Here is a 27,241-nt window from a genome sequence, read left to right on the forward strand (position 1 = left end):
AGATTTGGTTATTTTCTTACTAATTGTGTTCGTGTTTAGTGCACAATCCATATAGTAGATCAGATGTGACTAGTTTTTGTTTGCATTTTATGTACTACATAGTACCTATTCAAGACTTGGTTTAGGTTTGATAATGTGATTTTAGTATCCAAAATATAGTCCATTTTTATTAGTTCCTATGGGATGCAAAATAGTGACCCGAACTTATAGCTAGAATTAAGTATAATGGATTGGGATGTAATTATGAGCAAAAGCAATGCTCTCTTGAAAATAAAAGGAAAACTATAAATTAGGCAAGAAAAATCCAATTTATTAGCATTTTTATGTGCTCATGTCCTTCAAATCATGCCTCTTTGTAGCTGGCATGAGAACTACCTTGCTTTGTCTCAAGCTAGTTTGAATGTCATGAGGATGATATCGAAAGGGCTTGTATATATTTCATGAAGACATGTGCATTGAGAATTGATTATTAATGGTACATAAGAATCATACTTAGCTCCCTTTTTTCCAAATTTTTTCAATGAAAACATAAAGGTGAATTAACAAAGAAATCGTTATGACTTACGAGAGCAGAAGGGTGAGTTCTAATGGAAAATATGATAGCGAACCCAACTATGCATACATGATATTTGTCATCATATTACATAAATGAAATAAAGCACAAGACTAATGTTGAACAATTTCCACTTTCTCTGTTATCTTAGATCAAAGATAGGAGTAGCACTCGATTCCATTCTTCCTTGGAATCCTTGGCAAGGTAGATCTGTCCCCTCTCTTTGTGGTCATGGTATTCTTTGGCCTCTTAAGCAAGGGCTTCTACAGGTTGGTGGATCTTGGCTTGCAACATCACTGCCATTATTGCTAAAGGCATGATAGGTGCCTCCATGGTGGGAGGTGAGGGTGGACTCTACCTCCATATTCTCCCAAGAATTAGCTAAGTTTGTAGGTCTCATTGTTATACAAGTGTGTCATCCCATACACTGTCAGATTCTATTGGCGTCCCACTAAAGCTTAAGGGTGGAGGGGGGTCATGAAGAGACTACCAATACTTCCACTCCCAACCCCCACTCTCACTACTCACAACCTCAGGGAATAAAAATTATAAATCTCTAATGCCCAAATAATAGGCAAGAGAACTACCTCTCTTTAAAGCCTGCATGTATTGTCTCTTGAGAGTGGAAGTGTGAATGCTAATGGAAGATAAGACATGGTACACACATATGCATACATATACTTCTCACCACATTACACAGAGATTAAAACATGTCAAAAAACTAGTGTTATGCTAGCTACCACGTTGTTCATGGCCGCCAACCATGAATAGAGAACGAATCTCTCTCTCTCTCTCTCTCTCTCTCTCTCTCTCTCTCTCTCTCTCTCTCTCTCACTAAATGGGACTCCTTATCTTGACTCCTAAGACCCAAAAGTGAGAAAGGAAAGCAATAGAGGGAGGAAGAAAAGCTTGTAAGGTGAGCCTCAAACATGGCTTTGATATCATGTTAAAACTTAAAGAGTCAAGCTAAAGCAGAATGTAGATGAGAGAGAAGATGTCACAAAGCAAAACAAAGTTTATATTGATCACAAAGAGAATAGAAATCACTAAGATTTCTCACACACTCATGTACAAGGACTTAAATAGGCAAGGGAAAGGGTCCACTTGTCTAACACAAGCACTCCACCTCCAACTGTCTCACATGCATTGAGTGATTACAATTAGTTGCCACATAGCACCCACATGTGTCATTAGCCTAGCACATAACTATAACCTTAGACAAGACACTCCACTTAGGTATACATAGCCCCATTGGTATTGGATGCTATGATCATCTATTTCTCTACATGCTATAGCAACCCACTATTTGTGGGGGTGCAACTCATCAATTGCATTCAATTCCATCGAGAATTCATTTTCAAGATTTTCGTAAGAACATTGACTTACTTCCGAATAGCTAGGGAGGTTATGGGAAATGCTGAAGAAGAGATACAGAAAAGCCTTTCGAACTCGATGATGGAAGGGCAAGGAGGGTTCAGAATGCAGTTTTTCATTATTTGGAAATCTTTTCAATGAGCTTTTCTAGAATAGACACCATGACTGACCCTTTTAGAGTAGATCTTATAACAAGCTGGTACATATTCTCAAGAGACTTCATGAGTGCGACGGATGCTACTCATTTTCATATTATCACTTATAGTTTCAATTTCGAAGGTGTTAATGAGTATGAAAGTTTTGCTTGTGCCAGGTATGTGATTTAGGACCAAAGGAGAGTAACTACTTTCACCTAAGATTTAGATATTTACATGGGCACAGTGGAATAAGGTCAATACCCTATCATATTTCTTATTGAATTAACTTGATCAACACACTCATGTTAAATTTCTTAGAGGTTGTTTTGAAGTGCCATCTCTCAGTATAATGAGATCGGTGCAAGATTAGAACATCGACACAATCTTTCTTAAGCCTGCTAGATTGTGGTTAGTAGAGAAGACTTGCAAAACCACATGACTAGATGTTTGGCATAATTTTGTCATTTGGTAGATCATAGTTGGATTGCAGAACTACGATGCCCAGATGTTTTCCCTTGGAAAAAAACTCAAAACCAATGGCTCATGGATTGAGGAGCTGGGTGTGAGAGCTTGTATAACCTACCATGTAGTCGCTGCTAGCAGTCTAGGAACAATTTTTTTTTCAATAATAATGTTTGGGATCTTGATTTCTCTCCTTGTAAGCATTGTCGATCTCTCAGGCCACTATCATTGTCTCTTCAGAGATGGCTTCGAACTACTCTTCAGATTCCTCTCTTATCCAGATGAGAGATGCCTGACCACCTTCATCCATGGGACAGTTAGGCACAGAGACACAAATACTCATCTCAGAGTATGATTATAAAGTTCTTCTAGCCAGACCACACAAACCACTAGATCATGGGTGGCCGGCGAGGTAGAGATCCAGAGCCATCAACATAACACACTCGAACCACCAGATCATGGGTGGCTGGCGAGGTAGAGATCCAGAGCCATTGACACAATACACTTGATAGATGGCAGATGCACAGATAATGCTTGGGGACATCCCATCCATGTTCAGGACCGAAGCATGACCGACAGGGGTTACCGTGGCCCTTGTCAGACATAGAACCGCAAGAGAGTCTACCACCATCATTTGCGGGAGTGGAGACTAGGGGATGCCATGTGGCACGTGGCCCGGAGGAGGCACATGGCATGCATAAAAGGTGCAAGGTGGGCCAATGCAGACTTTTCGTGGATCCATGGCAGCCAAAGCAAACTCAGCCTCAATGATCTGGTGAGGAACGGATGACTTACCATGAATCATCTGTGATAGCATGAGAACCTGTAGCCGCTCGACACAGGCCCACTCTGCATCCGACAAGTCTGGCCCCCAACAAGGGCTGTCGTACATCCCCGCTGGGCAAGCCAAGGAGTCAAAAAGCAACCCTTTGGTGCGTGGATCCTGAAAGTGTGAGCGAAAGCATTGCCTCTCTAGCCTGGCCAATGAGGCATACCCTCTACTCAAGCGTGCCTGCATCGCGGGTCTCATAGTGAGCTAGAGGCAAAAGCTCGACTTGGGGTCTTCAGGGAAGTTATAGAGGACTTCAAGAGCTATATTTTTTTCTCTTTATATTGCTTCAAACTGAGATTTCGATCAATAGTTACAGCTTCTATAAGATTAGTGAAAATTGAGTCCGTGATGGAATTTGTCTTTTGCATGTCACTTCATTTCTTTGTTGCGTTTCTCCTACATGTTGAATTTCTTAGAGACTATTTTGAAGTGTCATCTCTCAATGTAATGAGATCGGTGCAAGATTAGAAAGTCGACATAATTTTATCACAAGTCTGCTAGATTGTGGTTAGCAAATGAGACTTGCAGAACTGCGGTGCCCAGATGTTTGGCATAATTTTGTCCCAATTCTGGTAGATCGGGGTTAGATTGCAGAACTACGGTGCCTAGATAAGAAAAAAACTCAGAACCAATGGCGAGATGGAAGGGTGTGAGAGCTTGTATAACCTGCCATGTAATCGCTGCTAGCAGTCTGGGAACAGCTTTTCTTTCAATAATGATGTTTGGAATCTTGATTTCTCTCTTTGTAAGCATTGTGCGGCTTTCAAAATAGTGGTAGATAACAGTGTCCAATTTGAACTTCTGTGATTCCCAGTGGGTGTTGGACCACTTGTTTTGTGAGAGGGTATTAGTGATATGATTTGAGAGCATTGTGCCCGACTGGTTTGACAATCTATTTTGTGGTCAGTATCCACAGTTGCATGATACGTGCTGTTATTGGTTTACTGGGCATTTTGGATTAAAATCATCACAACAATATTTAAAAATGAGGCATCCTGATCAGCTTTTTTCGAAGGAGGGCGGGGCGAATTGTTGCAAATTAGGTACCTTTTTAAGCTCCCAAAATCATACTATCCCCCGACCTTGCTAAATTTTAAGTATTCTTAGTATAGGGGGTCGGCACATCTCTATTTTATGAGCTATATAAAATGAAACTTTGTTGAGCTATGATGGATAAAAACAAATATCATGCTAGAATACCATAATTATTATCAGAACATCTATCTAATTATACATCACATACTTTTCTATACATTGAATTTAGGGTAATTCAATAAAATTTAAATACATTTTTGAACTTGTTAAATAGGTTGACTATACATACATCACATTATATTTTAGTGAAGGATCGCCCAATTGGGCTATCATTTTTCAAAGGGGGCACTTGAAAAAAAAGCCATTGAATTGTACATTCTTTCATTTCTTACAACTAGAAACCCAAGCGAAGCACATAAGAAACACAGCAGCACACAACCAGTCGGTAGTCATGCCCTTTCCATAGGAGTGAAAATATGCAAGCCAATAGTTTACAGAGAATCCCCTTCTATTTACATGTTCACCACACCGGTCGATTGTAGGTGCTCACCATCGCAATAATTCCTTTCAAAAAGGCCCCACTCAGACTGAAATAGTAGAGTCAGGTGGTTTGACTCACAATTCTCTTCCAGCGAACAGCTATACAAGTCAGCTGTTATGGTATTTCCAGGAATTTCAGTAACCCACATCAAACTCCGAAAACAGATATGGAACAAAAACTTCATCAGATTATTTGACCACTGTAGCCGTAGTATTTTAAGAGGTCTTCATTCTTTCGCCAATTTTCTTTTACCTTCACTCTAATCTGCCCATTCATCAAACCAAATTTCAATAAGAACCTGTAGTACGTTCAGAATAGTAGGGAATAATTGCAAGCACAAGAGGAAAATAGAATATCCTTTCATTTTATGGCAAATAGGATACCTCTAGATAGACCTCCCTGCCAACAAAATCCTCAATCTCAAGGCGGGCTGCTGTCGCCAAAGTTTTCAAAGCTGATCCATCCTACACAACTCCAATAACATATTGCAGTGAGATAATGTGCAGGGAAGATATAACTAATCAGTAAACAAAAATGGCACTCGAATCCAAGAAAGGGGCAAAATGGAATAGTCACACAAATTAGCATCCAGTTCCTTCCCTTTTAGTAAGCAGGGACACCCAAAACTGAGACTTGTCACTGATTGCCAAACACTTGTTCAAAAAATAAATTGGATTTGGTTAAAAGATGTAATTGTAGAATGCATTATACACAAAAATAAGTGGTCCTGCCCCTACCCGATTAATCAATTCTTGTAACACAGCATGCTATGGCCACCTTCCCATTTCTATCTTCCCACACACATTTCAAGCTTGAACCTGATATGGTGATTGGAAAGTGTAAGCACGTATTTGGAATGCAACACATCCCAATTTGTAAACCACAGTGAATCCATGATGAGCCAACTGATCTACAGATATAGTATATAGATCCCAGCACCGTTGATGTCTTCTAGAGTGGTATAGATGTTTGTAAACACCCCTTGCATTCATCAAGAGATCAAAAGAAATAGTTTTGCTTAGATTGAGAGCTGAAAACCAATAAGCTGTTGCTCCTCACATCATTGTGGTATTGCACACATCATTGGTCTGATATCCACGAAGAGGTGCAAGGCGCACCGTCTCATAGCACAGGGGCAAGCAGTTTTAGGGAGTCTACAATAGAGCACACCTGTCTATGTATCTCACAATTCATAAATGCTGACACCTGACATTCAGTATAATAAATGGAAACAGTGTATGCTTAGCTAATCTGGAGCTGTCATCTTGTACATGCATCATAGCCTTTACATCTAGTTAGTTGTAAAAACTCATATCCTAAGCCCATCCCAAATGTATGGTCGTTTGCCTTTTCAACATGGGCTACACTTTGTAGTACATGTCAGAGAGAGAAAGAGTGCACAGGACATTGGTTGGGTACATAAAGTAACTGGGAGTCGGGATACCTCCCATAGAAGAGTGCTTGCCTTAATTAAAAGCATAACAATGGTGTCCTCAAGTAAGCCTTATATGCCTCTTTCATCCCTGAGAATGAGGGACCACTTGTGGGCTGTATGGTATACTTAATTAAGCACTATAAGCTACACGAGTATACTACAAGCATATGTAATGCATCTGCAGGCTCTGATCCGCTCAGGTAGCCACTCCTCCTTGGCCTTTTATGTTCAGCTCTCTCTCCTTGTCATCCTAAGTCTTCAGTCATTGTCAGCCATTAGCCCGTTGTCTGTCATCAGTCGTTAGTCCATTAGGTTAGTCATGTTAGAGATCACTAACCCCATCTTTGAGCCCCCACATGAGGAGGACAAAGGGAAGTAGATCTATAGGTTAGGAAGGGTAAGGCAGAGGTGGTTAGCAGAGGAGGACAAAGGGAAGTAGATCTATAGGTTAGGCAGACAAGTACAGACAGCAGACCTGACCTGCTGGTTGGGACAAACCTTTGACCAAGTACCACCTCAACTAGTTGGCTGAACCTGGACCTGTTCTGGTTGATTCACCTCCTAATCTGGTCGGTTGTAACAGCCTGGTTGGCTGGCCCTGGTCAGGTTTAGGGCTGGCTTGCCCTATATAAAGGAGGCCACTACAATCTTTTGCATCCAACTGAAGCCCTCTTCACTACAGGCACACAGGAGCATACACTGACCAGCAGCAGTCTTCATCTCCCTCAGTCTTTACATAGCATCCTTTGGCTGTAGTTTGCCCAGGCCCCAGCACCTGCTGGAGTTTGTGCTCTAACTTGAGCAACACTTTTCCACTTCTATGGCTGAATATCTGGAGTGCTTTTTGAAATTCTACTTGCTGTCATATCTTCTGCACATCAGCATTTTATGTTGGTTCATTTACAGTGTACTGTTGGATGTGTTTTGGGAAAATTTGCATTCGTTTGCTCCTGCGTATAGGTGCTGCACTGAGCACTTGACATCTGACATGGTAGCACAGCCTTGTCTGTGACTTGTGATACACCGAAGCCTTGAAGGAAGGATCCCCTCAAGAGGAAGAGGTGACTCCATTTTCAGCAATGTTAACGGTGTTCACTCCCCATCATAAGACTTTCACATCCTCGTCATAGCTAACAAATTACCCATGCCAAGCTTTGGGGCTTCGGGAAGCCTGACAGAGCAAATTGTCAACTCTGGAAGATGAAGATCTGAAGCCATCTTGTGGTGAGGGTCATTTGGAGATTATGACACGAAGAGAGTAGAGGCCCCTTTATATGCTCCCGATGTGGTGACACCAGCAGATTCTATAACACCTCTTACTTCTACAAGAAGAAGCTCGGGAGAAAGAGTTCACCAAATCCAGTGACAAAGCACAAGGGTAAGCCCCAATTTGATGGCAACAAGTCGGGGGATTATAAGGAAGAAGTGCTTCTACTGTGAGACTCTAAAACACTTCACAAAGGAATGCCGAAAAAAGAAGGAACTCTTCATGGTCAAGATCAAAGAGAGTGGTTTCTCACTTGCAATTACACATGCAAGAGATAATTGGTATGCCAACCACGAAACCTCAAAGCACATGTCAAAGACAAAGCAATGGTTCAAGAACCTGGCTAGTGTTACTGCCGGATCATCTGTTACATTGGGTGGCAATCAGTGCTGCCCAATCAAGGGTATTGGGAGTGTTCCATTCACAACAAGTATGGGTGAGGATAAGGTATAGAGAAATGTCATTTATGTACCTGGTCTATATAAAAATTTGCTTTATGTTAGTCAATTGGCTAAAAGCAAGATAAGAGTCATATTCAATGACGACGAATTGATCATCAAACTCAAAAAGGACTCTACAAGATTAGTGCAATGATGGTACAAGGAGACATAAGAATGTCCCTGTAGGGACATTCTCGCCTTTATTGATGGTTCAATAAAATGACTTGGGTCTAATGTTTGTCTAAAAAATCATAAGCTTTTGAGAAATTTAAAGAATGGCAGGAGTTTTCTTCTTTGGCGATTCTGGCTTTTTTGAGCTTGCTGAACCTGTTTTCATTTCCTTTTCTTTGAGCATGGGCACCATTGGGGTAATGCAAGTGCTGAGGCTACTTCATTGTCTAGATAGGGCTCAATCAATTGAAAGACTACCTCCCTATTGACCAACACCTTCTTTGACTTCTGCTGCTTCAGTCATATTGACCACCTCTGTCCAGAGGGACCTGGGAACGTTTTTACTTCTTATTATGCTGAGAGGCAGAGTATAGAGCGGCTTGCATGGCACATGCGAGTCCATATGGCTCAGGTGGATCCTTGAAGGCGGCATGGAGGTTCTACCAAAAGAAGCTGTGAAGATCTACTGTGACAATCAAAATTGCATTGTGATTGCAAGGAGCCTCATGTTTCATGCTCGGACAAAGCACAACGAGGTTCACTACCACTGCATTAGAGAGCTGATAATGGACAAGTTAATTGAGCTGACCTATTGCAAACTGTTGCCACTATTGGGTGGGTATTGGAAAGAGTTGACGTTTGTTTTTCGCTGCATACAAGTGCTACAGCGAGCACTTGAGCTCTAACCAGACGTCAATCTGTCATGAATTGTAAGTCCGTCATTACATTAGGTCAGTAGTCAATCAGTCTATCAGACGTCCATCTATCTATGAGTCGCCAGCCCATTTAGACGTTAGGTCAGGTCTGTCCGCTGCTGCGACCAGGTTTGCTGTTTATTGGCAATCATTTAGTCACCAGGTTGGTCGTCAGTTGTTAGAATCTTTAATTTTGCCAGTTTGATAGTCAATTGTTTAGCAGGAGATTTATTAGATCATACGAGATGATTCATGGCAGATAGACATGCATAGGACATGAATGGACCCCACAGCCACATGAAACCAAGATCGCCTTCTACAAAGAGTATTTCCTTCACTTGAGCAAGGCAGTTTTCATCCAAGCACCAGGATACCTACAGAACCACCTCTCCCATGCAATATGTATCACCATGGGGCAGGTCAGAATCTCATCCCACCAATTGCAGATGGTAGGCAAGATGGGAGACCGCAGACATGGACATGGCAGAGATCTGAGACTCTGCACTCTCTGTGCCACTCACAAGGTGGAGACCGAGGAGCATTTTTTATGTGATGCCCCACAATACTATGACATCCGAGGGAGAGTAAATTGTGTTTTCACCCGCGGATACACAGACATGAGCAAAGTCATCAACTACCCAGACCAAAGACGTGCCGCACTCTTCATACATGAGGTCACCTTATTGGAGTCTAGACACATGAGCTTGACCATGGGTCACAAATCTAAACAACATAAGATCACAAACTTCTTCATAGCAAAGGTTATGACTGGGAGACCTGTGATAGAGACCCTAACTTTCACACATGCTAGGTTAGCAGGATACTACACATAGGTCTTGCCAGTACCCATGCCATCCAGATACTATCATTGTGGCATCTTGACGCTGCCTTGCGTCGCCCACAAGTACATCCCATGGAGCTGAGCCAAGGATGCTAATGATAGATCTCGGATATATTGAGAGACAGCACAGCTCCTGCTGGGATCCTAGTCGGGCCCACACAAAGGTTAGACTACTCATGGATGACACAGGACAGGACATGACAGGATGGGAACCCCTCTCGACACTCGGAGCTTCTTCTTGTTCATGTTGGTCCTCGGTTTTCATTTCATCATCAATCGTTCCAGGTGGCGTGATAGAAGCCCCCAGTTTCCCAATGGAGGGTGTATTCCCTTGTTGGATTCAGTTTCTCTGGTATCTTAGGTTTTTATGGCCTTCAGCAGATGCTAATCTCTCTCTCTCTCTCTCTGTATGTACTCTTACATGCACAAACCTTTCCAATTACAATAGCTTTTTGAGAGTCTCTTTCCACAACAATCTCGATCTCAATAAAATCCTTTGCCGGTGGAGTTCGTTCTGCATAAGTAATAACATTGACCTACAAAACCACTCAATATCAACTTAATCAGATGCAGCATTGATGCTAACTCAGGTATCAGATGCACAAAATTCATAGAAGCACATATGGAACAAGTATCATTTTAAAGCGTGTCACCTGGCACACATAAGGTATCTCCTTTGCGTATTGTAAAAAAATCTTTTCACGTACTATCTCAGATGCAAAAAATTTCTCTGGTTGATTGCTCACATGATCCTACAAAATATTGAGACAAGATCCATCAGCAGGGATCCATACTCTAATCTTACTTAAGAAAGTATAGCTGTTATTACTGAATGTATTGATTCAAAGTCAAAAACTATGCATTGACAAGATGGTCATGTTCTAAATATTTTAAATCAAATGAACAATGAACAGCGCATCTGAAACAAACAAAACAAATAACCTAGTCGTGAAAAATCTGCGGTATCCTTATTTTCTATAATTACTTGTTTGTATTTCTCACAATTCAAGCATAAGCACCTTCATGACGCTAAAACAACTACATGAAAACTTCAGCAGTTGACCTTCTTCATGGATGCATCGAAAGGATTTGCAATATCTTGCTCTGTATATTCAAAATGTCAGTTCTAACCATCGCGTGAGTAGCCTTAACATTGCAAAATAGACACATAGTACCCAGCCTTACATATAAAGCCCACTACAAACAAGACTGGCATCACTAGCAGATGAAATTCGATTCCCATAAACCAGATGAGCATCAACCCACAGATTAAAGAAATGTGACACAAGGAGAATTAGAAATTGATATTAAACCCTAAGCTTTACTCTTCATGCAAGATCTGTGGATATGAACAAAATGGTTTCAACTTTCATCGCATTCATGCCTCTACTCAATATCTACATAAAGTTTGAAACCCATGCTGCCTCCTTTGCTCAATCAAAGGTACACTCAAATCATGATAATTGTAAAATTGCCACATGATATGTTCTGTTCTTATGTCCCCAACGGGCGGCTCTTGATAGGTCTCTGACGGGCATCTTGTGGCCTCCCTACATAGGGGGCAGGGTCTATGAGATTCAGAGCACCAAGACCCTGAGCTACAGTGTTTGGAACTGCAATGGTACTTTATGGTTATCCAAGGAATTTCTCAAAGTCTTACACAAGTCAACATATAGCGTTTTACATAGAGACACACAAGAGTCCAGAGTGCCCTTTGCCGAGAGTTAGTTGGGTACATATGGGAGGAAGTACCAGGATGAGAACCGGGAGATAGGCAGAGTTCGATGATCGGCAGTAGTAGTAGTACTATATCGATCATCCCTTACCAGGACGATTTCCATCAAGAGATGAGATACACATGCGAGGTTCTTATGCGTTCGGATCCAACCTCCTGCCCCCCGCTGAGAGGACCTCTTCATCACAGTCTGCTATTTCCCTCCCAAGACCTCACATTTTGCCACAGACTCTATGTGAGGAAGCTGAGACCTCACTGTATGCAGCCCTCTATCCAAACATCATGGATTTTTTGAGCCACGGGAAGTTCTCCTTGTTGGGGACTTCAATGCAAGGACAGGTACACGCTAGGTATCACTTCTGGATTTTTGCGATGATTCTATCTTATTACCAGATGTTGATATAGATGAGGCTGGGATGTCTTCAGTCATTGCAGACAGACGGGGCCTATAATGGCTTAGATCGCTGGCCCTCCTAAGGCGGGTTCACTTGTTTCCCACATGGGGGGGGCTCCAACATAGTTCACTATCTCATGGGATCTCCTACCTTCACTTCACATATTATTGAGTTTTTCGTCTCACCACCCACCCCAGGAGCAGGCCACACTTCTCTACATTTTAGTATATCAACTACTTCCTACATCACATACTACGACACCATCCACACACAATACTCACCATGACATACACTATCATCACAAGTTAAAACCCGAATACTAAAGATGTCTCTTCGATTTACTCAGAGACATTGACCGCAAACTACTCTTAGAGGATCGATCCGCCTTGATCACACGCTCCCTTCGTGAGGCCGCCTTACACACTTTCTTACACACCATTCGATCCATGAGTCCCCCACCTCTTGGCTCAGTAACCTGCAATAGCTTGTACGATGCGAGTCTAAGGCTCTACACCGACAACTCCGACTCGAAACTAAGCATCAACTTTCGAGCAAGGCCGAGACCATATGCGAGTACTACCGTTTGGCTCGCCAGAAGCAGCAGGCCTCATTTGCCAGAACGAGGAGTTATAAACATTTTGTTTAGTGACAACTCTAAAGACTTCTGGCGGAGGTTCCTTGAGCGGCGAGCCCCATCCCCTCTCACGGAAACCAAAACCTGGCACTCCTATGCACACATGTTGTATGACGTCCCTAACAAGCCAGCACACGATCTCACATGTACCACACTCCACTTCATGCACACTTTTCACAGCCGGTGGTGTCACACACGAAACCATGAAGCTTCACGATAGCCGAGCAAAAAATCATAAGGGCCTACCTATGGGATTCATTGCATATGGAATAAATACCTTGGCCCTGATCCTAGCAAAGCTCTTCACGAACTTGTTTGCACATGCTTCCGATACACTTGGACCCTTAACACTATCGCCCCGATTCACAAGGCAGGAGAATCCATGAGCCCGGATAATTACAGGACCATTTCAAAGCCGTGGGACAAGCAGGCTTCTGGATCATGGCACCATGGATCGTATACTTACTCTCAAAGGGTCATTGAGGAGGCAACGCCACGGAGGCAGAGGGTCCATTGTTGCTTTGTAGATTTCCACAAGGCTTTTGACATAGTGCCGAGAGCCTGGCTCATCAAATGCCTACAGGAGTTGGGATACAATTAGGAGATCACCTGGGTAGTCATGGCACTTTATGAGAGTCTCAGGTAGGGTTCATACATGTGCACGGTGGATAGAAGAGATCATGAGCACCATTGGGGTTGAACAAGGTTGTCCGCTATCACCAACCTTAAGACCTTTATCGGGATCCTAGGAGGAGGGGCTGGTTCCTCTCTAGCCGAATCCTTGCTCTAGCTTCTCTTGTCTTACTCTTTTCCTCAACAAAGGGTTTCCAGCGACACTTGGATGCACTTCATACCTTTTGTGAGAAAAATGACTTGAAGGCCACCCTTGGTAAAACCAAAGTCAAGATCTTCAACACGTCCTCGGAAGCCATGCAAAGAGAGCATTTCACCTTGGATGGGTTTGCCGGTGGAAGTGCTTGCATCCTACCACATACTTGGGGGTCGTTTATCCAGACTCCTCTCAGAGCATGATCTTCCAACCAGACAACACTGACCAACAAGATTCACAGAGACGAAGAACACGAGGACTTGAGCCTGAGATATGATACACACAAACCAATGGACTGAGACACATATCATATCAGAAGAACTTCCCCCCATGCTCACCAAACCAGAGACATGGCCCACACGAGTGACAGTGGTGCTTGTTCATCGTATGGCCATAGCCAAGAGACCACAACGGGCCACTCATGTTGGCAAAGTGGCCAGCATTCCATCACAGGTTTTATGCCACCACAGCAACCTCGCACAGCGATGCCTCCTTCTCAGGGTTGACACCCCGCCAACTCCCATCCTCTGAGCTCAGAGAGTTTTTTATCTCAATGTATTGATGTCGTTATGATCATGACTATGGGCTTTTCCTTTTGTATTCATCATGGGTGTTGATGTCCGCGTAGTGGCTCCACCCCTCAGCTCATTGTATCAAGTCTCTTTTAGTCTCATGGACACTTTGGTCTTTCGAAGACTTTTAATAAACTCTCTCTCTCTCTCTCTCTCTCTCTCTCTCTCTCTCTTTGCATGCATGAGCACACATGTCACACAGTACAATGAACCATTTATGTTTCTTGTTTAATCATATCCTCACACATCTAGATATATCAAGTCTCTGATTTCTCTAGATTTTATTTTTCAGACTAACATGCCTCACAAACTTATTGTATAAGTTTCTATCTAAGTAAATGAATGACCATATTGTAATTTCTTAGCTAAGCAAAAGTTCTAGGGTTGACATGACCGCATTGCTTTCTTCCACGACTCTAAAAGTGGCACTGGTAGGTAATGTGTTAACATTGCATACAAAATTAGAATGGATCTATTAGCTTGAATAATCTTCTCCCTTCGATTTCTCAACTTCAAAACAACCTTTTAATTTGTCTACCTTATATAAAATCTAATGGTCTCTCAATCTATTACAAGTTGTAAGTTGATATATTGGTTCTCAGATCCTATCTCAATGGTATGTCTCCCATCCTTCTTGAATGTTTAGACCGTAATAATTTGTCCCAGCGTCACATCTTGAATATCGTGCCTGAAGAGGGGAGTCACATCTTGAACATCATGCTTTAACAGGTTACCTGCATACATAGTCACATGAAAACTCATTTCGTCTTGTTTGAAACCTCGAAACGCGAAACAGAAATAACGTGTCGAAATAGGACGAAACACTCTGAATGAAACCTTTGTTTCATCCGAATCAAAATACACTTTTTTGCCTCATATTTTCTAGAATCCATATGCTTTTAAGTTTTGACTCCATAAATATTAAATGGTCTAAAGTTAAAACTTGAGAAAGGAGATTGAACACTTAAATATATTTGAAGAATGTGTTTGTATTTTGAAATTTCATTTTCAAGTATCTTGACTTGTATTTCTCTTTGTTCACTCTAAACTTGAATATAACATATCTTATTTGTCCCTATCCTTGTAGAAATTAAGCATCATTTCGTAACCAAGTTTGAAGAATGTGTTTGTGTTTTGAATTTCCTTTTCAGACAATGGTGGAGAATATCTCTCTCGTGACTTTCAATGGTGGAGAATATGTCTCTCAAAAATGGCTGGCTTTGGTTGAAAATCAGTCGGGTAAAACGCTTAAATGCCTACCGATGATTAAAAATGGTACTTTCAACATTTTTGTGATACACGTGGGATCAAGAGGAAGCTCACGTCTCCTCGTACTCCAGAGCAAAATCCAGTTGCAAAACAAATGAATTGCACCATTAAGGAAAGGTTGCAATGTATGCTTTCCAATGCAAGTCTTTCTGGTGGTTTTTGGGCTGAGGCAATGAAAACTGCAGTGCATGTGATCAACAGATTACCTAGTAAGAGTTTGGATGGTGGTGTCTTGACTTGTATTTCTCTTTATTCACTCTAACTGAAATATAACATATCTTATTTGCCCTTATAAGGCTATATATTAAGTATCAATTCGAAACCTATCCATTTCGTCCAAAAAGTCAAAACAAAATGAAACGAAACTTGTCGAAACAACAAAATGACGAAACAAATGAAACGGTTCTTGTGACTATGCCTACATAGCTATCCTTCTTGTCTTTGGCACATACAGAGGCTTTTGCATTTTTGGACTCCTCTTTATTATTCCATCAATAAATCTGCATCTCTTCTAAAAAAGGAATTATTTCCATTTTGTGTATTCAAAACTGCTATTATCCAACTTTGCTAATGCTTCCTCGTTGATGTTGCTTATGGATGCCATGATCAAGGTGTCCGTCAAATTCTGATGATTTGAATAATACTGCTAAGAAATGCAAGAAAACTCTGAAAACGTCCTTGCAAACATTGCTTTTGACATTATTGTGAAGCTTGTGAGAGCAGCGAGAGAATACACAATGTTGGAGAAAACTTGCGAAGCTGAGATGAATTGCACACATCTTTGAAATACAAAGAAACAATGGATTTCATACAAACCCGAGAGCAGATTAAGTCCTAGGGAGAAACGTGACATACTGCAACATATGCGACGCAAAATTTATTAGTGTACAATCCTCTCGAAGAGGCCTCTTCAACCTACCCATGAACTGTTACCTGTAATCTGTTCTACCAGCCTCCTCTATATTGTCCAACAAGATGCCATAATCTGCCACTAAGCCAACCCTCTACATATCTAGTATAGGATGCCATGTATGTATAGACCACAAAAGGCCTAAATTGAAGATCAAAGTTCACAGGCTCTCCCACACTGGTGCCCTGAAATTTCTCAGGGGCTCTAAGTGGCAACTTCTCTGCATGCAGTCTCTTTTTGTTCACATACCTCAAACTATTTATCCTTTGCATATTTTCCCAATCACTAGGTTTTGTATTGAGAAGACCCAATTCTCAGACGAAGATAACTGTTAATAAGGAGTGGTGTATGAGACTTATAACTATGCATATCCAGGTACTATAAACAGAAAGTTAGGAAAGAGTTAGCCCCTACAGCCTTTGTTTAACCCTGGATTAGCCCCCGGTGTTACAGGGAGATTCTTTCTGCCTATATGCCACAAAAGTCGAATTGTAAACAATCATCTGCAAAATCAGTTATATCAAATCAAACTCAGTGAAAACGACTCATTGCAGGGAATCCTTTCGCATTACCTTTGGATAGTAAGCAGGTCCTAAGGGTAGTTTTGACATAAGCCAACTCTTTAAATCCTCTATTCCATGTCCGAATTTTGCACTGACTGACATGACTTCATTGACACCACCAAACTGCCTATACCACTGCATCCAAAAACACATGGTTAAAAACAATTACATTACAAGTAAATCCTTTGGCATCCTCACACTCCATCCAAAGCCTCATCACTGCAACTATACAGATTTGAAAGGGAGATCAACTTCTTCCTGGATGCAAACAGATGCCAAACGAGGTTAGAACAAGGCATAGCAGCATATTAGTCCATTGTACAGCACAATCACCTCTACTTTCTTTGTAATTTCTCCAGGCTTGATCAAATCCCTTTTATTCAAGACTAAGAGAGTTGGCCTGCTTTCTATAATGGTCTTGGCACCCTCTTCCAGCGTGTCCATCACCTGTTACATGCCCATTTTATAGAATCAGGTTTGTATTACTCCCTCTGTTAAATAATCAAAAGCCCCCCCCCCTCCTCTGTCTGTCTGTCTCTCCCCCCACACACAGATGCACATGCACCACCTTAAACAATCAAACACATGACCAAGATCTACATCATCCAGCAAGTCATCCAACTAAAGGTGTTCACGTGATGCATCTAGGAGACTGATGAACTTGCCATGCCATGGACAGAGGATCATACGCTAACAGAAGCCAATCGCAGCTATGCTCCGAAAACATAGACATGCCATGCCTCCCCACTCGCTCCAACATTCCATGATCCTCAGCATGCATACGGAGATGAATCCACAGGAAGATCGGTTGTATCTTGCCTCTCAATTGCCTTAGGCTCATCAGCAGATTCTATTTTGAGAAGGAGCTGGTCCAACAGGATTACCCATAAAAGGCAATGTCATCTTCGTAACCATGTCTATTGCAATTCTCTTGGGCGTAATCAGGGTAAAGAACCCATGTGGCTAGGGATGTAGTAACGAGTTGTTAGATATCAATGCTCCACTCTCATGTAACTACGCGGGAACCAGCTAACTCTACTTGTAAGCCCCCGATATGAGGAGAAGGCATTTGAGTAGCTCAATTATCCGGTAGGTCCTGGTTTGGATACCAGATGGGGGCCGTGTGTGGCTGATGGCTGGATGGCTTCAGATAGAGTTGGCACACTGCCGACTAGGCTACATGCAAGTGCAGGAAGGTATCCCATGATTGACTGCACTGAGGGTAGACGGAGCATTTCCTGGGGCAGCCCACTCTCGGGTTGTGGAGCCCGTTTGGAGCGGATGGCTCAAGGCCGAACGATAACCATAGGTTAGTTGCTCTATTCTACGCCACAGTTCTAACGTGTGGTCAGTGGCCTATTTTGGGACCGACCTCCAGTCGGCCGTTTTGGGCGGACTGGATCGGTCTCCCAATTGGGTCTAACCGACTACGACTGGTGGCTATATAAGAGCAAGCCCGTGAAGCCCATATTTATCACTGACTACAGCAACCCTGATTCCTTAACATCCAGCCTCCGTCCTCTACTGTTTCCAGCACGCCATCGAAGCTTCTCACACAGGAGCGCACGGCTGGGAGACAGCGCCATCTATTGTATCAGTTTTACAGTAATCAAATTTTTTATTCTCCATACTATCTACTTTTCTTTCTTGCATACGAGACCATGTTATCTGTTGAGCACAGACGTTGTATTGTTTTTTTACATGGTATCAGAGCTTGGGCTCTAGCAAGAAGATTTGGTAGTGTGTTTTTGTTTGCGAGCAGATTGTGAGAGATGGCCCAGCCCGCAAGACTGCGAATCCCACTGTTTGACGAAAGCGAAAAGTTAGACGGCACTAACTACTTACTCTCGAAGTTCAAGATGAAGACCATCCTAAGCGCATACGAGCTTTGGGATACTGCTACTGGGATGGACGTGAAGCCGGTTGCGAGACCGAATACAGCCAATGCAGGACAACAAATAGTACCAATTGCGGATCAGATTCTCACGTGGACAAGAAGAAATGCAGATGCGCTGTGTTCTATTGTCTGCAGTGTAAGTGATTCTGTCATGGCGTTAATTCAACATGTCACCACAACGGAGAAGGCATGGATGGTCTTGAAAAATCAGTACGAGACCACGAATCAGACGCGGATTCAGAATCTGGAGACTCAACTCGCGAACGAGAAACTGTCTGAGCAAAGAAGTTCATCATCAGGATCAAGAATCTGCGCAATCAGATGACTGCGATTGGCATCACCATCACCAGCGAGAATCTAGCACGAAGGTGCATACGGATTCTCTCACCAAAGTACGACGGTCTTGTTATGGCGCTGAATACGCAGAACAGAAATCCGTCCCTCAACTATGAGGATTTCAGCGCGATGCTTCTGGAGGAGGAGATGCGTCAAAAGACGAGGACTGGAGAAGATTCGGCTTTCTCGACTGGATCAAAGAAAGGTAAGGGTAAGGACTCTGGTAACCCATCTTCTTCTGATGATAAAAAGAGAAAGAAGAAGATCAAGTGCTTCTATTGCAACAAGGCAGGGCACAAGCAGAATGAGTGCCGAAAGAGGACCGCAGATGAGAAGAATGAAGTAAAGAAAGAGTCCAGCAATAGTGCGCAGGTAGAGTACCAATAGAGCTGTTCGTAGCAATTGAGGAGATTTGCACGGAGGCAATTCATGTACCTGCGGATGAACCTTGGATTATTGACAATGGTGCATCGCGCCACATGACCAGTCGGAAGGATTGGTATACCTCTCTACATCCGGTAGGGAATGACATCCTGGTAGCAGTCGGCAATGATGCAAAATGTCGAGCAAAAGGAAAAGGTACGATTGCTCTCAAGTCAGATGGAGTTGTAAAACAGTTGTCCGATATTCTTTATGTGCCAAATATCAAGAGGAACTTGTTGTCCATTTCTGCGATCACGGATCGGGACCTCAAAGTTCAATTCGATAAGAATGGCGCACAGATTTTGGATCTTCAAGGGAAGGTCGTTGGTAAAGGTACACGGCACAATATCTACGAACTCTCAGCTTTCAGTGCTGCTCAAGCCGATGTGAGCAACACTAAGCTGTGGCATGAGAGGTTTGGTCATCTAAACCATATTTCTTTAAAGGAGATGCATAAAAGTGGAATGATTGCAGACCTACCAGAAATGACAGATCTGCCCGATGTATGTGAAGCTTGCATGATGGGCAAGCAGCATCGGCAACCCTTTCCTAAAGAGGCCAGTAGGGCAAAGGCTCCTCTAGAGCTCCTTCACACGGACCTCTGCGGAAAGATGGAGACGGAAGCTTTGGGTGGTTCCTACTACTTCAAGACGTTGATCGACGACTACAGTAGAAGGATATGGATATACTTCCTGAAGACTAAAGATGAGGCTTTTAGTAAGTTCAAAGAATCGCATGTAATGGTCGAGAAAGAAATGGGGAGGAAGGTGAAGAAGTTGAGATCAGGCAGAGGTGGTGAGTTCACATCAAGTGAATTCGAAAGTTACTACAAAAGTCACGGGATCAAGAGGCAGAAACCCCCGCCACATACATCACAGCAAAATGGAGTAGCAGAGTGCAAGATGCGCGTCATCTACGAAATGGACAGGAGTATGATGAAAGGGAAAGATTTGCCAAAGACTTTCTGGGCTGAAGCATGTAACACGGCAGTTTACATTCTGAATCATAGCTACACAAAGGCTGTGAACAGGATGACTCCACTACAGGCCTTTTTTGGTAAGAAACCTTCAGCTGCACATTTCAGAGTTTTTGGATGTGATTGTTTTGTGCATGTCCCTGATGCTAACAGGACCAAATGGGGACCGAAGAGCCGAAAGTGTATTTTCTTGGGCTACAGTGAAGAGGCGAAAGGTTACCGTCTCTATAATCCTGTTACCAAGAAGATAATAGTAAGTCGCGATGTGGTCTTCTCAGAACAGCCGCATCAATTGGAGGAAAATGCTTCCTTCCCAGACAACCAGGACCAGGATATCCATCCAGTACAACTACCAATAGCAGACCGAACTCCCCTAATGGTGCTTGGGAGGATTCAAGATAAAGAAGAGGAAGAAGAGCCTACAGAACCACAACGGCAACGGCCATTCCCGAAGTGCGTAAAGCAGCTTTTGGACGGCAGAGAACCTCCAGCCATTGAGGAGGAATCATCCGAACACCGCTGTTCCAAGAGATTAGAGGAGCAAAGAAGGGCGCAGGAACACTTGGTCAACTACGCTTTGATGACAGAGGTGATCCGTGCTGAAGAACCCAAGTGTCTTGAAGAGGCACAGGGTGATGATAGGTGGATGGAGGCTACTTCAATCTTCCAAAACTAAAAGACTTGACATCAAACTTCCGAAAGCCTACACTGGTCAACGCAATCGCCGAACAGTTGACCAATGGCTCGTAAAAATGCGCATGTATTTTGATACTGTTGACCTCACTGAAGGCAAAAGATCACCTTGGCAGCCTCCCTCCTCAAGGATACAGCTTTTCTATGGTGGCAAAGACGCTTAAAGGATGGCAAAAGTGTGTTAACATGGGAACGTTTTGAACACGTGCTCCATAAGCAGTTCATACCTGCTAATGCGGCCTTCCAAGCACGTTCAAAACTCCGACAGTTGGAGCAAACGGGCTCCCTGTCTTCCTACATCTCTCAGTTCACCACATTGGTGATGGAGATTGATGGTTTAACTGAGGATGATCGCCTTCATGCTTTCATCTCAGACCTAAATCCCTCATTACGCATTGATGTCCTTAAAGAAAACATCACCACCACAGCTGGCGCTATTGCTTACGCAGAGCGCATTACAGATTTCCAAAACACAGGAAAGCAGAGTGCTAATCGCACACAAAACTCTACTATGGCCAAAAGTGCTCGCCCTCAAGATAACACCAGGTTTCGAAAAAACTCCGATAATCAAGGTCAGCGACAGTCTCAAGATCCCCAGAAGACTCAGAAATCATATGCTGGATTCCAACAGAAGCACTCCTCCAAGGATCGCGCCTCTTCTTCTTCACAAAGTCATTACCGACATCCCCAACATAAAGGTGCGGCCACTGACAATAATAACAACTCCAGCACAAAAGGACTTTGTACCATCTGTACAGGCGACCATAGATGGTTCGATTGTCCCAAGCGACCAAAGCAAAATTCCAATGTGGAACCTAGCACTTCCCAAAGAGAAGATGCTACCCCAGCACAAGACAAGAAAGGCAAAGCTGTTTGAATGGCAAATAGCATCCACCTGAGCCTTGCCAGCAACCCCGAACCTTCCCTGGCCACTCAAGTACTTTGTGTTCAAGGATCGATTCGTGGAACAACGGTCACTATCCTCATCGACAGTGGCTGCTCTCATAACTTCCTAGCTAGTTCTATGGTCGACAAACTTCGGTTGACCACCAGTCCTAGTCTCATGGACTATCAGATTGAACTCGCAAATGGAACTACTTTCTTGTGCAACACCAGGATCAAAAACTTGTCATTTTTGCATCCAACATTAAATGGACAAGTTGAACTTCGACATCATGCCTCTTTCTCGGTACGATGTCATACTTGGACAACAATGGCTCTACGACTATGATCCATCAATCAGTTTTCGCAGCCATACTATCTAGTTTGTCCACCATGGAAAACTTATTGAGCTAACTGGTTCTAGGGACTCTCCTTCAACCCCAGTTGCCTCTGCCCTACAAGTAAAGAAGTGGGTCCGTAAACGCCAAGTAAAGACTTCACTTCTGTTGGTTACGGCAGTAGAGGAGACACCAACTAAGGATGCTCCTGAATACCTCAACCAACCTTTTTTCCAGCCTTACCTAGATATTTTTCCACAGGAATTGCCAAAGCAATTACCACCTCGACGACCAGTGGATCACCCAATCGAACTTATTCCCGGCAGTAATCCACCGTCGAAACCTCCTTATCGGGTTTCTTACACTCAAATTGAAGAAATCCAAAGACAGGTCATCGAACTACTCGACAAAGGTCACATTCGGCCCAGTCGCAGCCCTTTCGGATCTCCTGTCCTACTTGTGGAAAAAAAGAATAAGTCAATGCGCCTCTGCATCGACTACCGAGCCCTCAACAAGCTCACTATCAAAAACAAGTATCCATTGCCTCGCATCGATGACCTTTTCGATCAACTTCTACATGCAACACAATTCTCAAAGATTAATCTTCGTTCAGGTTATCATCAAATTCGCATCCGAGAAGGCGATGAGTACAAGACAGCTTTTCGAACAAAGTATGGACACTATGAATGTTTGGTCATGCCCTTTGGGTTAAACAATGCCCCGGCCACATTCATGACACTAATGAACGACGTCTTCAGGCCTTTCCTCGATAAGTTCGTCATCGTTTACCTCGATGACACCCTCGTTTTCAGCAGATCCCTACATGAGCACAAACAACATCTTCACCAAGTTTTTGAAGTTCTCCGCGCAAATTCTCTCTACATCAACATTGAGAAGAGTGAGTTCTTCAAGACCCAACTCGAATATTTGGGACATGTTATTTCAGCTCAAGGCATCTCTGTGGATCCCAAGAAGGTCGAGGTAATCCGAAACTAGCCTACTCCTAAGAATGTTAATGATGTCCGCTCTTTTCTCGGATTGGCAAACTTCTACCATACAAAGGTCTATCAGTTTTCTGAAATCGCAGCTCCTATGTCCGAATTATTGAAAAGCACAGCAGTTTTTCAGTGGCTTCCCGAAACAGAGTATAGTTTCCAACAACTCAAGCAAGCACTCACTACCACACCAGTTATGGCTGTTGCTGACCCAAACCTTCCATTTGAGGTCATGACCGACGCTTCCAACATCGCTACAAGAGCAGTCTTGATGCAAGAAGGCAGAGTTATTGCTTTTGACAGCCATAAACATTCTGATATCCAAACCCATACCCGGTTTATGATAAGGAGTTTCTTGCCGTTGTACATGCTTATCGCTCTTGGAAACATTATCTCATGGGAGCCGACTCTGTGATCAAGACAGACCATCACTCTCTAAAGTATATCTTTACTCAGCCAGTCATGAACGCTCGAGATCTGGACGACTCCGACGCTACTTGGCAATCTGATGAAGACTTACAGCAGTACCCTGACATTTTACAGCAGTATTTTCAGAATTTACAGTGATATTTTCTACATCAGTTCATTATCTCCACCAGGGTCTTCTTTTGAGTGGGAGGGGATGTCACGATCTGTGACGTATTCCTTTCTCTATTTCTAGACTTATGGATGGTTTGATGAATGGACACTTGTGGAAGGGTATGCCCTTTTCGACGGGACACTTCCTATGAGGCACAACCCTTCACAAGAGACATCCTATTGAAGAGACATTTCTATTGTAATGTACCCTCTCATCAAGGGTCGCACCCTTCACAAGGGGTACACACCTCTTCATGCATATACCCTTTGGAGTACACACCTTTTCATGTGTGACTCTTCACTCTCTATATAAGAGAGGCCCAATTGTATGGATGATAACACAACGGATACCCTACAGACATTCAAGCAATATAATTATTCCTTGTTCTCTGCTATCTCAGTCTCCTTTCTGTTCCTTAGCACATTTCTAAATATAGTAAATCTAGGATTTCTTACAATTATGGCATCACCTATACCAAGGGCAACATCTTGACCGGATTCTGTGACTCGGATTAGGCAGGAGACGTGGACAGCAGGAGATCAGTGACAGGTTACTGTTTCTCACTTGGATCTGGAGCTGTGTCATGGGTCAGCAAGAAGCAACCTACAGTTGCTCTTTCTTCTACCGAGGCTGAGTGCAAATCAGCATGTTTTGCTTCTTGTGAGGCAATGTGGTTAAAGAGGATTTTAGGGGACATGGGTGCAGTGCAGAACAAGCCTACGCAGTTATCATGTGACAATCAGAGTTGCATGGCAATTGCAAAGAACCCTGTGTTCCACGCTCGCACAAAACACATTGAGATTCAATCACTTTATACGCGAGCTTATCATGGATGGAGATGTCGACTTGGTGTGCTGTCCGACTACAGAGAATGCTGCGGACATCTTCACGAAGGCTCTTGGAAGAGACTTGCTGGAGAGGCATCTTCATCGACTTGGCATTGGGCCGAAAAAGTAAGTTCACTTGCGGGTGGACATTGAGGAGGGTGTTAGATATCAATGCTCCACTCTCATGTAACTACGCGGGAACCAGCTAACTCTACTTGTAAGCCCCCCATATGAGGACAAGGCATTTAAGTAGCTCGGTTATCCGGTAGGTCCTGGTTTGGATACCAGATGGGGGCCATGTGTGGCCTGATGGCTGGACGGCTTCAAATAGAGTTGGCACACTGCCAACTAGGCTACATGCAAGTGCGGAAAGGCATCCCATGACTGACCGCACTGAGGGTAGACAGAGCATTTCTCGGGACAGCCCACTCTCGGATTGCGAGGCCCGTTTGGAGCCCCAGGTGATCCCGGATGGCTCTTGGCCGAACAAAGACTGTAGGTTAGTTGCTCTATTCTGCGCCACGGTTCTAACGTGTGATCAGTGGCCTATTTCGGGACCGACCTCTAGTCAACTGTTTTGGACCGACTAGGTCGGTCTCCCAATTGGGTCTAACCAACTACGACTGGTGGCTATATAAGAGCAAGCCCGTGAAGCCCATATTTATCATTGGCTACAGCAACCCTGATTCCTTAGCATCCAGCCTCCGTCCTCAACTGTTTCCAGCACCCCATCAAAGCTTCTCACACAAGAGCGCACGGCTGGGAGGCAGCGCCATCTATTGTATCAGTTTTACAGTAATCAAATTTTTTATCCTCCATACTATCTACTTTTCTCTCTTACATACGAGATCCTGTTATCTGTTGAGCACAGACGTTGTATTGTTTTCTTACACTAACATCTTACGTGAAGTCTAAGGTGACTATTTAGATAGCCATTGGCTATATAAGTGGCTCAGCTCTCGTTATTTAGCGATCTATCTTAGCCAGGTGTTCTACCAAAGGTGGTTAAGTAGACTCCTCATCTGGAAGAGTATAGCAGCTAGGCATGAGTTTTATGTACAATTGTTTAGTCCCACTTCATGATGTATATCTCTTGTAGTTTGGTCCCAATCTTTATATAAGTTATGTGGGCTTCCTTCGTAATTGTTTTTGGCAAGAATGACCACATTTTGAAGATGGACTCTTGGAGAGTTCAGGAGTAACAGCAAAGGTCTTGACGAATGATTGTTACAGCTGACCTTTTCAGGTGTTTCGACAATATCTGCTACCACGAGCACACAGTCAGCATTAACTGCAGCTGTCCGTACATTCTGCATCATCATATCATCCAATTTATGCATCCTCTTCAAAACCACCCCAGGAGTGTCGTAAAGAATCATCTGCAAAAAGCAATATCACCATTACGTTCAATAGCAAGCGTTGAGCAAAAGGCTTGCACAAATATAGCAAAAGACGATGGAAGAAGACAAGCTGCTGTTGCCAAATAGATCGTAGGAACATATAACTAAACCTGAGTAACAAAAGAAGTAATGCAAAGCAATATGTACACCTGGTAACCGGGGGCCGAACAGATGCCAAGAACTCGATGTCGTGTAGTCTGTGGCTTGCTTGTAACAATAGATAGTTTCTGGCCAATTATTTGATTCATAAGCGTACTTTTCCCAGCATTGGGTTTACCAATCAAAGCCACATAACCTGCAGAAAAATAACATAAAAATGACTACCGTTACGTGTCCACACCAAATATTGTACTTGGTGAAAGAAACAATAGAAAGGCAATGCGACCAAACCACTTTTATGGTCGGGAGAGAAGGTTAATGGTGAAGAATCGTTGTCTTCCGCCATCTCCTCGTCCCTTGTCTGCGGCCTATCGTTTAAGACCCTCCTCTCAGGCTTCTCAAGCACGAGCTTTCTCTCGGGCTTTTCATTCAAGATAAACACAGGAGGATTATTCGCCGAGCGATCACTTGCCACAGTCAATGATGAAACGCCCTTTTTAATTCTGTTCGCCAGTGTCTGTGACCTTTTATTGACCTTCGAAATTCCAAAAGGCTTTGAAGATGTATTAGTCCTATAAGGGCAGAGGAAACTCTGAACAACGCGGGATTTATTGATCAGAACGAAAGCTCTTCGACCCGTGGAATCCGAATCTAATATGGGGAACGCGCAATAGGCTTCCGAGACCCGACGTTGCACACCATCTTCAAGTTTGCTTAAGAAAGTTGAACGAGATGAATTCCTGCGATTTGAAAAGACAGCGGGGTGGCCCAGAGAAAGAGTTTCCGCAGCCATGCCTACGAGAAGGAAGCAAACACAAGCTCACAATTTTGGTTCAATCTCGACTCCCATTGTCCAATCCAACGAACTAAAGACAAGGAAACAACTTAGAGGGTTTGTTCCAATTCAAGGAAGCGATGTGCGGGACTCGCAGACCCCAGTGATGGAGATGAGAGTGGGTACTGAGATGAATCTTTCGTAAGGTGATCCGAATCCTCATCATTTTACATTTCTAGGTAAATGTGGAAAATGAACCACATTCATTTCAGTTGTTCTTGTCCTCCCCTTCCCTTTTCAATCTCACCAAGGCAAGCCACCCTCTCAACA

The 27,241-nt window shown here is 43.2% G+C and overlaps 1 protein-coding gene across 1 annotated transcript; it reads right to left on the reverse strand.

Annotated features, from left to right (window-relative positions):
- Positions 1–4,745: 4,745 nt before the first annotated feature.
- On the reverse strand, positions 4,746–27,241 carry LOC147894775 (GTP-binding protein Era-like protein). Its single transcript, XM_087385161.1, has 9 exons — positions 26,428–27,241; positions 26,187–26,332; positions 25,876–26,016; positions 17,024–17,137; positions 16,700–16,825; positions 10,437–10,535; positions 10,215–10,319; positions 5,318–5,398; positions 4,746–5,198 (listed from the first exon to the last, which is right to left on the reverse strand). The coding sequence occupies exons 1-9, from the start codon at positions 26,927–26,929 to the stop codon at positions 5,118–5,120; spliced, it is 1,395 nt and encodes a 464-aa protein (XP_087241287.1). The 5' UTR covers positions 26,930–27,241; the 3' UTR covers positions 4,746–5,117.

Source organism: Dipteris shenzhenensis, chromosome 14 (assembly GCF_047967505.1).
Source record: "Dipteris shenzhenensis isolate YYH24624 ecotype China chromosome 14, Dip_SZ_1.0, whole genome shotgun sequence".
In the NCBI taxonomy this organism is placed as follows: Eukaryota; Viridiplantae; Streptophyta; class Polypodiopsida; order Gleicheniales; family Dipteridaceae; genus Dipteris; species Dipteris shenzhenensis.